The sequence below is a fragment of the Magnolia sinica genome, chromosome 3 (genome assembly GCF_029962835.1).
Source record: "Magnolia sinica isolate HGM2019 chromosome 3, MsV1, whole genome shotgun sequence".
Classification (NCBI taxonomy): domain Eukaryota; kingdom Viridiplantae; phylum Streptophyta; class Magnoliopsida; order Magnoliales; family Magnoliaceae; genus Magnolia; species Magnolia sinica.
Window position 1 is genome coordinate 38413116 of NC_080575.1, and position 14473 is coordinate 38427588.

Below are 14473 nucleotides of genomic sequence, written 5' to 3' on the forward strand. Positions count from 1 at the left end.
CGGATATATATATATATAGGCTTCCAATCATCTTTTTTGACTACGTCAACTGGAGAGATGGAGACAAGATCCCCCGGTCGGTCTATGTAGAAGGGTATGCATGCGAAGGGGGCACATGTGCGGCAGGCCTTGTGGGGACACATGTAGGAGGCCTCACGTGCGAGCAGGACCCATGTGTGGCATTTCTAGAGGAGACATGTGGTCGGGATGAAGCTATACAGTCTCTGGCGTGAAATCCTCCCTCCAATAATATCTCTTACTCGGGAGGGGCCTGCGACCAATGGACGATCGAGATTCCACAGGTTGAGCCGACACAGTGGAACGCTCATCTCCCTTGTTGCCTAATTTATCCTCTCACGAGAAAGAGACATTTTGTGCCCTTAAAAAAAAACGTTCCCATGACCTCTACATAGAAATCCTCGACCCAGCAAGAGACAGTGTTGGCATTGGTGCTGCCCTTGAGTGCATTTATTCTAGGGGGTAGCCTTATGCCTCCCCCACTGATTGAGATTAATGACAAAGCCACGTGTCAACGAAACCAAGGCCTTGAGTTTGGAAAAGCTGGTGAAGATGTAAATGAGGCCCCATGCATATCCCTTTCTCAAGATCTTGAGCTATGGAAGAGCAAGAAGGTGGTGAGAGATTTCGACAGTTGTCCACCCGCTTTGACCGATGTTGTAAATGAAGTGCCAACTAGTCCCTTATCCCCCTCCCAAGAATTCTTGCAACATGGCAACTCAAAATGGGCTTTTGAAGACCTATCCGTTCATCTTGAGAGTAGTCACTCTTGCTCCGACACATGTTCCAAAGGGTCTGACGAATTTGTGGACGATGGCTCCTTTGAGGACATGTTGACAGAGGTCTTCCCATCACTTCCCGATTCTGATGAACTGCAACAATACTACCCTACCGTCCCCCAAATTCTTCTCTCTTCTCGTTGAGTCGATTGCAGTTCTGGGTCGTCAGTCTTATTCTTACAAGTTGGTTGTTGTACTAGCACTCTTGATGTCCCCCAGTGGATTATTCTTCACCCGCAATCGTCATTCCAGCCCCTTGACGACCCTTCTTTCTTCTCGCTCCACAGTTGGTCCTGCCTCATGGAAGTAGGTCTGTTGGCCATGGTGGCATACCCCTAGGCTATCCCGAAAGATCATCCCGCTAGTTGAAAACCACTTGGAATGGGGTATTAGGGATGTGAATCAGGACAACCTTGGTGACGCCTTGGTGGTTTCACCGATAAGGGCTTCTTTCAATATCCCAACTAATATCCTCTCCAAGGACGAATCCCTTCCTTCAACCCTTTCTTGGGGACAAACTGAAACTCTCCTGGCTTTAATCAGAGAGAAACGTAGGGCCAAAGACACGATTTGACATGTCAGCAGACTCGTAGGGGTGGTTTTCGGTGAGTGCGACGAGGACATCATTGCGTCGTTCTACCTCATGGAGGAGAGGGGGAACTGCATCCCATCGTTTGGATTCCCTAAAGGAAATTCTAGACTCTTCAAAGGCAACATAGAACTGGTGAACTTGGGTGTTGTTGAGTAGGGGGCATATACTGCCACCTCCCGTGGTGACAGAAGGGGTAGATGTGTTAGTCAGGGTGCCTCATGAAGATCCTCTGATGGAATGTTCATGGGTTGGGGTGCTCCCAAAAGCGTTCCATAGTTAAGGAGGTGTGTTCTAGATCCAAAGCTAGTCTGATTGTTCTCTAAGAAACAAAGCTGCAATTAGTGGATAAGAAGTTGGTCCAATCCATCTGGAATCGTAAAGGCATTGCTTGGGTTGCCCTAGATGCAGTGGGATTGGCGGGAGGTATTCTAGTTATGTGGATCCTTCTATCTAGTGTAGTAAAGATGCAAGTTCAGGTAAGTTCTCGGGTAACCTTGTGTTTTGCGATATATCCTCTGGTTTTCGTTGGCTCCTTTCGGGAGTATATGGCCCCTCTTGTTCTTTCCTTTGCCCATCCTTTTAGGAAGAATTGTTTGCAATGTGGGACCTGGTGTATAGGAGGGGATTTCAATGTAGTGATCTCGGCCAATATGAGAGCTTTCTCAGATTGGATAGGGAAGCATGAACTCATCATCTCCCCATGGGAGGAGTCAAATATACTTGGTCGAATGGCCGTGCCTCCCCAGCCATGTCTCTGCTGGACAGATTTTTGGTTTCTCCCAGGTGAATCAGAATTTTCCCCTTGCCCATCAAAGGGGGCTACCTAGATCAATCTCATATCACTGTCCAGTTTCTCTTGAAGTCGATGATATCAATTGAGGCCCCAAGCCATTTAGATTTGAATTAGCTTGGCTGGAAATTGAGGGATTTCATTCGTTGGTCTCTGATTGGTGGTCCTCTTTCTCAGTGGTGGGTAGCTTGGGTTTCATCTTTTTAAGAAAATGCAAATGCTCAAACTAGAGCTAAAGACGTGGCATCGCGATGTTTTTGGAAAAAGAGAAACGGATATGTCAACTATCCTTTCCTAGATTCAAGCGTTGGACATTTAGGAGGAAGGAGGTGACCTTTTTTGGGAAGATTCTTCCCTTAGAGCTAAGTTAATCTCTCAATATGCTTATAGAATTAAAGAAGAGGAGAACAAGTGGCGTTAACACTCCAATGCTGTTTGGCTCAAAGAAGGGGACGAAAAGTACTAAGGCCTCCTTTGCACCCTAGATTAGAAATGCCTTGAATTTGGAATCCTCTGGTTGTGTTTGGCACCCTGGATTCATAATCTCCCATAATCCAAAAGTAGCTATGCATAGTATATTTACAGGGGTTTGAATTTAATTACCAAATAAACTTTAATATCCCTAATTAGTGTACGCATGTAATGTTTGACACAATGATTGTAATAAGCCCATTGAAATATATACATTGGCCGAAAATGAAGAAATTCCAAGTCTCGGATGGGCCACAAGCATAAGATCACAACTGAGCGAGGCCGAAAATGGAGAAATTCCAAGTCTCGGATGGGCCACAAGCATAAGATCACAACCGAGCGACTAACCAACGGTTTTTAACTGTTGATTTACATGGACAATGTTTGGATTGCGCAGATCATCCTATTGAAGTAATTTTAGTGATGCGATCAAGGTGTCCCGTATCGGTATCGGTTGGCATAACGGTGCCCTCCGAAGCCGATACGGATATGGGGGTGTAACGGCGATACGGGGCCGTAACGGCCCGTAACGGCGCAAATTTTTATTTTTGCCAAAAAAATATGAAAAAATATGGATTAAATCCGGAATATTCTAAGCATTCCAAATTTGCATTCATTTATAAATTGGAACATGTTTATGGAGGTGTAACGGTCCACTCTTTGGTGAGAAGTTGTATCGGACTGTCTGATAAATTTATGGACCAGATAACCTAAATTTGACTACAAAATTCATATATTTAATTTTCTAAATATCTAATTTATATACTTAACAATTTGATATCATTTCTCCCAATAGTTCTTTTAAAAAATGAAATTAAATTCAGGTAGATCGCGTTGCCAATTTGGGGCGAACTTGGAGGACCAATCCATGCCCCAAATTAGCCTCAAATTCATGCAATTTATTGGCATTATCCCACTTGTGAATTAGTGGACATTTATTGGATAGTGAATCATGAAAAAAAAAAAATCAAAAGGCCCTATTTTAAAAAATAAGCGTCCACAAATTAACAATTAAAACTATTCAAACAATTTGACTTTGGCATTTTGAGTTAGCCATTACAGTCCATAATTTAATTGGTAAATTTTAAGTTAATACATGTCTCGTGTACAATTTTTTAAGGGCCTGAATTAGGTAGGACTCAGATTGTGAAGTGTAGCACACGAGTGTCAAAGTTTTTTGAACCCCACTCGTGATGAATGTGTTATATCCACACCGTCCATCCATTTTGCCAAATAATTTTAGGGCATGAGCCCAAAAATGAGGTAGATCCAAAGCTCAGGTGGACCGCACTATAAGAAACAATAATAATTAAACGACTATCATTAAAAATTTATCGGGGCTACAAAAGTTTTAGATGAAGCTGACATGTGTGTTTTCCCTTCATCCACGTTAGTGTGACCCTATTAACAGGTTAGATGGAAAATAAACATTACAGTGGACCCTAAGAAAATTTTAATGGTGAGCATTCTATAACCACTGTTTCCTATGCTGTGGTCCACCTGAGATTTGGATCTTACTAATTTTTTGAATCATAACCTAAAATGATGTGGCAAAATGGATGGACGGCATGGATAAAATACATACAACATGGTGGGGCCCATGTGGCACGTGTACATTTTATTAAATTGTGCAACGTGCTGCGTAACGCGTACCAGCCCATTCATTTGATGCAAGCAAGTCCTGTGGGTCTGATAATGAGGTATGTGTTATATCTAAACCGTCCATTCATTTGACGAGCTCGTCTTAAGGCTTGACACGAAAAATAATATAGATCTAATTATCAAGTGGACCACACTCCAAAAAGCAGTGGGGGATTGAACGTCTACCATTGAAACCCTTTTTGGGATCACAGAACTTTTGGATCAATATGAAATTTGTTTTTCCTCTTCATTCAGGTCTTTTTGACCTTTTGAACAGATTGGATGGAAAATAAACGTTACGGTGGGCCTAAGAATTTTTTAACGGTGAAAATCATCATCTCGCTGCTATTTTTGGTGTGGTCTAGACGATCTTTGGATACGATTCATTTTTTGGCTAATGCTCTAAAATGATATTTAAAAATAGATGAACGGTGTAGATATAATAAATACATCGCTGTGGAGCCCATGTAACTTTGATCTCCTTTGAATCGTTCGTACAACTCGGAGCTCGAGGAGTGTCAGCGCTTGTCTTAACATGACACGTACCTACAACAGCTATACTACACCAGGCAAACTGCTTTCGATTTCAAAAGAAAAAAATGGGAGAGGCAAACCGAAAAGAAAAAGAGAGAGAGAGAGAGAGAGAGAGAGAGAGAGAGAGAGAGAAAAGGTATGTTTTTTTTCTTTTTCTTTTTTTACCATTTTTTTTTTCATTTTTCTTTAAGGGTTATGGACCGTAACGTTTGTTACGGTACCGTAATGGCTGTTATGGGCCGTAACGACCGTTACGAACCCAAAAAACAGAGGTGCCCCGTTTTGGGGCCGAATCGCGTAACGGTTGATGTTGTTACCGTTACGTATCGGCCGTTACGGCCGAAACGTAACCGATTTGGGATACCTTGGATACGATTGATAATTTGATTGTTTTGGGATATCATCAATGGGCCACGTGCCCAATAGATTAGTAGCCTAGTGACACACGTTACACACGCGACTCATGGGAGGATTTTAGATGAAATCCTAGCTTCCACCTTGGATTTCAAACCCTCTTTGTGGGGATTTGAAATCCCCTAGATTTGAAATCCGTAGGTACTTTATGGTGCCAAACAAGCAGGAGACTTGAAATCCCCTCAAATCCCCCAAAATCCATGGTGCCAATTGCCAAGCGACCCCTAAGTTCTTCCATGGTATTCCCAGTGCGAGAGCCATGTGCAACTTGATATCCTCCCCTGTTATTAATGGAAACCGCATTACAAGCAAGGATAAAATCTCTGATGTTGTTGTTGTTATCTATTTGAAACTTTTGTCAGAGGATGGGTTCGATAGGCCTAATTTGGATGGGTTGGCTTTTGAAAGTATTTCTTTAGAGGAGAGGGACTCCCTCAAATGCCTGTTCTCGCAGGATGAAATCAAAACTCTGGTTTTTGACCTTGATAGGGACAAAGCCCTTGGTTTTGATGGCTTCCCGTTAGCATTCTTTTAATGCTTCTAGGAGCTTATCTATCAAGACCTAGTTGACTTTGTTCAAGAATTTTTCAAATAAGGGTATATTCCAGTGGAGATGGGTGGCTCCTTCATAGTCTTGGTCCTGAAATTGGAAGGAACCGAGACCCTGAAGGACTTCTGCCTTATCAACCTCATTTCTAGTCCGTGTAAGATTATTGCTAAATTGCTCAGCACAAGGATTAGGGCTGTCCTCCCTAAAGTGATATCTACTTTCCAGAATGCTCTCGTCTTTGGGAGATAGATCTCAGATTGTGCTCTCCTTGTGCATGAATGTATTGATTCTTACCACAGGACGAATAAGCAAGGAATTATCTGCAAACTAGATTTAGAAAAGGCCTATGCCAATATTAATTGGAATTTTCTCGACTACATGCTCGACCATATGGGTCTTGGGACCAAATGGAGGCTTTGGATTTGCAATTGTCTCCTTGACAAGGTTTTCTGTGATGCTAAATGGATCCCCCTTTAGTTTATTCAAGGCCTCCGGGGGACTGAGTCAAGGTGACCCTTTCTCTCCTTTTCTGTTTGTCATGGTCTCTGAAGCCCCAAGTAGAATGCTTTCGAGGGGCTAGGAAGTGGGTCTCTTCCAGGGCTTTTCGGTGAAGAATTCCCTCATAGATTATGTCATTTGCAATTTGCAGATGATACCCTCCAATTTTGCGAACCTTCAAAGGCTATGGTTGATTGCCTAGCTATGATTGTTTGCTGGTTTGAAGTGGCCTCAGGTTGGATAGCAGGCTTTCCCACACATAATGGGAGGCCCCAGTACGTGTATTAAAAGGAGTGGGTTCCTCAATCCTGGGAGTGGGTTGGGGCCTGTTGGCTCTTGTATAGACTTTTGCTTGCTTTTGGTATCTCTCCTGTTTTCTGTTCACTTTGTTTTGTCTAACTTATTGGCATTTGGCCCTAATAAAATGCATCACCTTTGAAAAAAAAAGAAGGTAATCCATCAATGGGTGTTTGTTTCAATTTTTTTTAAAAAGGTAATCCATCAATGGGTGTTCGTTTCAATTTTTTTTTTAAAAGGTATTCCATCAATGGGTGACCTGTTAGATATGTTTCCAATCTTGAATGGATTCTCTGACTATATGGTTTACACCAATGTTATATGGACATGGATATGAATGTTGGTATCTTGTAATGGAACCGAGTGTTAGATTTGCCAAACCTCGAAAAATAGGAGTCACAATCAGCCATGTATTTGAACTGGTCTAAAAAATAAATATTTCATAAATAAAAAGTAAAGAAATAAAGGAAGGAGGCAACAACATCCAGCAAACATTTAAAGTTTTAACGTTTATTAAAATTCAGAGAGAGAATTAAACAATGAAAATATTAGTGCTTAAAATAAATAAAGAAGTAAATAAATAAATGATGAAGGCAATACCAGCAAACATTTAAACATTTATTAAAGTTAAAAGAGAGAAACAAATGGGAAAGTACTGGTGTTTGCTAGAAACAAACATCTAGCAAACATTTTAAATGTTAACCATTCCGCTTCTTTGCTTAATTGATCCATGTAATGGCTTCATACCCTCCAAGGTTGAGGGATCAGCTAGTTGGTGACCATCATGAACGAAAAAAAAAAAATCTAATAATTTTTCCTTTTGCATAAATGATTTACTTTTTTCAATATAATTTTGTAAACAGCAATTTAAATAGTGCATTTGTTTTGAAGAGGTTTTACTATTTCTTTTATTCTTTTTTTTTTTGAAAGATTCTTTTAATTTTTTTTTATGTAAGGAATTCTATTAAGTGGTATATGGTGAGAGGTTTCTTAGTGTTACAGGTGTCCAAAATGGTTAGAATCTTGCAGTGTTGGCCCAAAGATTCCATACACCTGTTAGTGTTAGATTCTGTGAACACATGATAAGCTGGGTTTACACGAACCATGTGGATAGCTAATGATGTCCTACTTGCTATCTTTAGAGCAGTTGCTGATCACGGTTTCTAATGATTGAGAACCAGCATTTGACTTGAATATCATTCTGTGCACTTCTGAGTTCAACTTGGCCACATGGATGAAAAACCGTCATTAATACAACTGGCTGAGCATATAAGATTATCCGACTTGGGCATTTGTTTATGAAATCCAAGTTTAGACTCCATAACTATAGCATGCCCAGACTCTTGACTGAGTTGACTCAGGTGATTTCCAAGTTGGCCATCAAGTTGATAGTGGTTAGTTTATTCAGTTGAAACTTTTGGTTCATATTGTTTGAACTTTCAAGTATTACACTGACATTTTAATGATTAGATAGACAGAAGTTGTGGCACAATGAGGATTTTCTTGTGGAATAATGGGGGGATGTGGGCCATGGAGGCATTTTTCCGATCGAGAATGTTTTTAGCACAAGGAAATCAACATTGTATTCAGGAAACTAAGCGACGAAAATTCCAGATTGTTGAATTGCTGATTTCTGGGGTAGAAGTACCAGCTGCAGGAGTTTTATTTCGACGGTGGGTCATGCTGGGGGCATCTTTTTGATCTAGAATGAGATGTCCATTGACGCCCTCGAGGAATGCATAAGAAGATTCTCGCAGCCATCCAAATCTCGCAGCCATCCAAATGCATCTCAAGATCTGATGGTTCCATATGGGTGCAGACTCACTGCCAAAGAAAACAATGTAGCATCATACCAAAAACCTCTCAGATTTGAGTGGGGTATCCCACCTAAATTTTCATTCAACGTGATTTTTTGGGTGTCCCTTAATCTTGGTGGCATGCATGTGATGAACGGTTGGACAGCATCTATACACCTAGGGCTGTCAATGGGGTGGGCCTATTTGAAATTCTGATTTTCAGGCCTGAGCCGCGCCCATTGACACCCCTAGTACACCGTGGTGGGCCTTGTACACAATCTGGAAGTTTCCATGCTGGCTGGGGACCAGCCCACTTGTTTGTTCCATAACAGCAAAATAACTGGCCAGGGATGGTTGGCTAGATAAAAAGAGTGGTGAAAGTTCTTGTCGAATCTAAAGATAGGAAAGTCACATGCAAAGAAATTTGGTGGTGGGAGAGCGCGATGTGGTACAAGATGCAATTAGCAAAAAGAATTCCAGTTATAAAGAGTGGCAAAGAAGTAGCAATTTGAAAACCTTGAATATATAAAAAATATTGAAAAGAAGCAAAGAAAGAAGTTGAATATAATGCATATGGTGAGTTGTAAGACAGATTGAGCACTATAGAGTGAGAGAAATATATCTATAAAGTAGCCAAGTTGAGGGAGAGGAAAGTAGAAATAAATCTCATTAGATACATCTAGGGTGAGGATCAATGATTCTCGGTGAAAGTCTGAAAGAAGGTAGAGATTAGGGAGATCAAGAGGCTTCTTTCAATAGTTGTGAATGAAGATGTGCACGGGATAGATTTCGAAGAGATCTTGGACTGTCAGATGTCCGGAGAAGTAAACATGTCTTTAACACGGATGCTAAAAGGATTGGCGATATACCTATTAAAGTGTGTACGATACTAGGCAAAATAGGACTAGTTTGGTTAACTATTTTTTTTGATCAAATTTCGCAGGAAAGGAAAATGCTGGATGTGTGGGGGTGAAGCATTGTAATACCTATTTACAAGAGCAAGGGATATGCATGAAGTTGCACAAACTACCTGGGAACCAACGTCCATGTCAACACTATAGAGTAGGAGAGGATGGTGGAACACAGATTGAGAGACAAGGACATCAGAAAGTGAACTGATCACCTAGAGATGGTCATCAGTTAAACTATGATCCATCTTTACAAGTATATTGTGCTTGGAAATATCTAATATTTTTCAGAAGAAAATTCAAAACAAAAGTTCAAAAGGCATTAATAAAGGGGTGTACCATATGATTGGTTATAGGTAATCAGTTTTCTATGAGGAAATCAATTCGGCTTCATGTTGGGGAGATCAATAATTAAAGCTAATTTTCTACTTAGGGCCTGTTTGATTTTCCAAATCTTCCGTAAATTCATTGCAAATGGGTAATAATTATTTCCTTCGGTAATGATGGCATCGTTCCCAAAGGGTTGATTTGACTTCTCTTTTTTGAATGCTAAAATCGAGGATACAGCCAAATATATGTGAGGACCACCGTGATATATGTGGCTTGAACACAGTCCATTCATTATGCCAGCTGAATTTAGGGTATGAGCCAAAAAATGAGGCAGATCCAAAGCTCAAGTGAACCACACCATAGGAAAAAGGGTATCAAACACCTACTGTTAAAAACTTCTTGGGGCCACTGTTTTCTTTGGTGTGAGCCGCCTGAGTGTTGGATCTGCCTCATTTTTTGGCTCATGCCTCAAGATGTTCTGTTAAAATGGATGAACGGCGCAAATATTTCATACACATCATGGTGGGGCCCACAAATTTAAGCCAGTCCTTTTGGACTGGTTTTCGAAGGAGAAATACCTGCCTATTTTCAAACAGGGTGAAATTATAATAATTGGTTATTTACAAGGTATTTACTGAGGACTTAGAAAATCAAACTGGCCCTTGGAAAATTGATTGAAAAGTCTACATAGGGATGTTATAGACCTGGACAAAGCATACACTAGAATACCTATGGATGTTATGTAGTGGGTGAGAAAGAATGGGATACTGAGATGATATGTCACATCATAAAAGACATTTACGAGGAAGTCATTGTAAGAGCGAGAACATCATGTCCGATGAATTCCCAGTAGCAATAGTCTTCATTAGGGTTGTCACTATCATATTTTTGTACATGTCATAGATGAATTAACTGCTAGTGCTCATGATGAGGTCCCTTGGTATTTATTTTTTGTGGCAGTTGTGTTGTTGTTTAATGAGACTAGAGATGGAGTAAATGTAAAATTGGAGTTTTGGAGAAAGATTCAAGCTTGCTCTACCAAAATTTTGCTGATTGTTAGACCATGTATAAAGAGTACCTTCAGCAGAAGATCCAATAGATTTATGTATGCAATTAAGTGACGTGATTTAGGAGAACAAATGGAAGACATAGTTGTGTTGTGGATCCGAGGACATCAAGGGCCTGTTTGTTTCACCAATTACCATGGTAATATAAAGGAAATGTTCAATGATTACAAATTACTTCATGTGTCTTCTAACAACATCTGCATTTGACCGTTGATTCCCATGTTTAGTTTATCGGTTGTAAAAATTGATTACTTCATGTGTCTCCTTACAACATCTGTATTTGACTGCCAATTCCCATGTTTAGTTTATTGGTTGTAAAATTGCAATGATGGCATTTTAACGTTACTTTCATGTCAAATCATCACCAAAATACACTGATGTCACCGTTTGGATTTGAGATTTTCACCCTAATGCCATAAAAAAGTGCAATGATTACAAATTCCTTTACTTGCCTCTTGAATACATCTCTACATTTGACCAATGATTCCTGTGTTTGGTTTGTCAATGGTAAAATTGTAATGATGGAATTGTCACGTTATATGACCGTGGTAATTGGCGAAACAAACAAGCCCTAAAGGAATTCAGCCTTCTAATTCTAGAAACCATTGCTTTGTTATATCGTCAGTCCCTTCTTTTTTTCTTTTTTTCTTTTTTAAATTAATTAATTAATTAATTTATGTTTGCAACAATTCACATTTTGTCCCGTTCCTTGTTATCTACTTGCTTCTAGTTTTCATACTGCATTAATGTGGTTATGGTTAGCATTGTCCTATCCAATAGTTTTCTGTGATCATTTCCTCGAAAGTGAGGATGTGGAATATTTTGAGATTCATACAATGTTTCTCCTGTCTCTTAAGTGACTCAGTACCCTCTTTGAATTTTGAAACAGGACATTAATGGCAGACTTTTAACTGTAAACAAGGCAGCACCAAGAGGGTCTCGGGTGGAACGAGCACCTCGAGAATTTGAGCCCGCTTTCAGAATCTATGTTGGAAATCTTCCCTGGCAAGTGGACAATGCCCGCTTAGAACAGTTGTTCAGTGAACATGGTAAGGTAATGGAAGCGAGAGTAGTCTATGACAGGGAGACAGGACGCTCACGTGGGTTTGGCTTTGTGACAATGTCCACACGGGACGAGTTAGATGATGCGGTTGCTGCACTTGATGGACAGGTGCCTCCTTTACCTGCCTCACAATATACCTGTTTTATTCCTCTTTTGTCAATAGCAGGAACTATTAGGTTCTGAGCTGCAGTGAGTGTACAGGTTGCTGCTGCCCAAGATTCTATACTTGTGAAATCCATGTTTCCGTCATTCCAAGATCGTTTTACTGGTTGACCCCGCTGTGGATGAGAAATTCCCTGAAAATCTTCTACATTAGAAGATCCTAGCTGTTTGAGCAGTGGCCCACAGATATATTTTGGAGAGAAAAATAATGAATTGTTATATATTGAGTTTATATAGGCCACAGATCAAAGGGCTAGTATCTTTGGGGCAATGCCCTATCCATCCAAAGAAGTCAGTATGCTGGAACACTGAAACATGGTAGCAAAATGTACCTTGTCTTGGGCACAGCCAACTTAAGTTAGCTGCAGTTTACTCTGTTCCTTTTTTTTTTTTTTTGTTTTGTTTATTTAAGAGAGTCAGTCAAAGGAGCCGACACTCCGTGGGTAAGCTGCTGATTAAGAAAACTAACTTTGAATGCCTGTTGGGTTGAGAAGGTACATTAATCAACCACAGACAGCAGCAGCCTTGTGGTTGCTTTAAAACCTTGACTAGTCATTGGGTTGAAAAGATTCAGTAATCAGCTACTAAGGTCCACGTGATGTGGTAAAAACCCTCATTTTGTTTTGTGGGATACTTGTCAACTGAGTGTTCTGTTGTTGCTACAGAGTTTGGATGGAAGGGCAATTAGAGTGAACATGGCTGAGGAAAGATCGAGGCGTGCCTTTTGATTTTGATGAACCTCCAAGCTTTTTGGTTACATGTTGCAAGCATTACTTTTCCTTTTGGGGTAGGTTGTTATTATTAACTTGATTTTGTAGCTTGTGGTAGGTTTTTGTTTTTGTTTTTTTTCAATTTATTAGTTGGAAGCTTCTCGATAAGTAGGATTGTCAGTCGGTGCCTTTGATTTGATAGCTTGTAATGTGACATGTTATTACTGGCTGCTCTACACATCAATTTCTTCTCATGAACCCTTGGTGTTTTTTTCCTCTCTTTAATGAAAATGGCCATGGCTTCTTTCTTTCCTCAAACTACATGAATCTTCATCCCTAAGAGATTTAGGGTACTATCTTAGAAATCTGGTTTCACTAGAAAAACTATGGTAACCACCGAAACCAGCTGTTCTGGCTTTGGGAACCATACCGGCTTCTTTATTTTAAAGAGATGGAAGGTGTGCATGCTGTTCTATCTTTTCATTTGTTATTATTTTAGTTGGTAGATTTAAATTTTCTTGGTTATCTTATTATATGATGAAAATGAGTTATCTTATTAAAACAAGGATGTTGAGATGGATGAGTGGCAAAACAAGGATAGAATTAGAAATGAAAGTATTTGAGGGAACTTACGAGTAGCACTAATAGGTAATAAGATGAGGGGAAGTAGACTTAGATGGTTTGGTCATATGCGATGGAGACCAAGAATGCACCGGCTAGGAGCGAGTTGGTACAAGTTGAAGGCTCTAAAAGGGCAATGAGAAGGCCCGAAGGGACTTGGGAGGGAGTAGGAAAGGTGTGATGAACTATGGTCTAACTTAAGTTATGGTTCTTGCTAAAGTGGAATGGTGGAACTGGATTCATGTAGTCAATTCCAGTTAATTGGGATGAAGCTTAAATTATTATGAAGATGATGTTGTTGTTAGTCAGATTAACAAATTAGAAATTCTTTGGCTATCGGGCTATTTCTAAGTCAGTGCATATGTTAACTTGGCCTATTCTCTATTATGAAAAGATGAAGGCGTTTGTCAGATAATCGTGAATCTAAACCAATAGTTATTTCTGCTGTCATCATCAATCATACAGTTTTGTATCCATTGACAGCCAAAAATCGGATGGTTAAAATGGTTTGATCGGTGTCTTGGTTCACTCCACAATGACCTCTATCAAATTGGACGGTCTGGATTCATGTGCATAAAGGTCGGGCTGAATCCTCTAACAGGTGCCAGTCAGTCACATATTCTCTGCTTTTAATGGGGGCTTAATAAACGTTTATGGATTAATGGACCACAAATCAGGTTGGTCTACCGATCACATGCCAGAAGATTTTTGTTTCCTTCAAGGCCCGTGTGGGGGTCTAGGTCCGCAATTTTCAGCCTTATTTCATCCTCAGTAGCGCTGAGTTTCACAGGTTAAGAGATGATTGGCGTGAAAATGTAATGATTTTTTCCATCTTTTAGATTCAGTCACAAGATTCTCATGTTGAGCATTGATTTCTCTTTTGAAGTGTTGGAATTTCAACATTAATTAGAGTTTCCGTTTTAATTTGGGAGGACGTGGTAGTCACTTTTGGATGATCATAACTGTCCTTTTTGTTGAAGAAAATCTAATCCATCCTCTCAGTGCCCTGTCAAAATGTCAGGCTATATGGAAATGCTCAATGGTCCACTGAAACGACTTGTTCGAATTGTGTTGTTGCCATTCTATTTTATGGTCCAATTTCACGGATGGTCTAGATCTATAAACCCACAGCTTTACATGTATGAAAGATGTGTATGACATGGACCTCGCTACCCATGCAGGTTGAGAAACAATTCAGAATATTTCAAATATGAAGCATTTAGAACATGTTA

At 40.0% G+C, this 14473-nt stretch overlaps 1 protein-coding gene across 1 annotated transcript in view; it reads left to right on the forward strand.

Annotated features, from left to right (window-relative positions):
• LOC131239822 (28 kDa ribonucleoprotein, chloroplastic-like) overlaps positions 1-12938 on the forward strand; it is a 29348-nt gene extending 16410 nt beyond the window's left edge. Inside the window, exons 3-4 of the mRNA XM_058237698.1 lie at positions 11575-11856; positions 12576-12938. Coding sequence (XP_058093681.1) covers positions 11575-11856; positions 12576-12638 — 345 coding nt within the window. The 3' untranslated portion in view covers positions 12639-12938. The remainder of the gene's footprint in view (positions 1-11574; positions 11857-12575) is intronic.
• The last annotated feature ends 1535 nt before the right edge of the window (positions 12939-14473 follow it).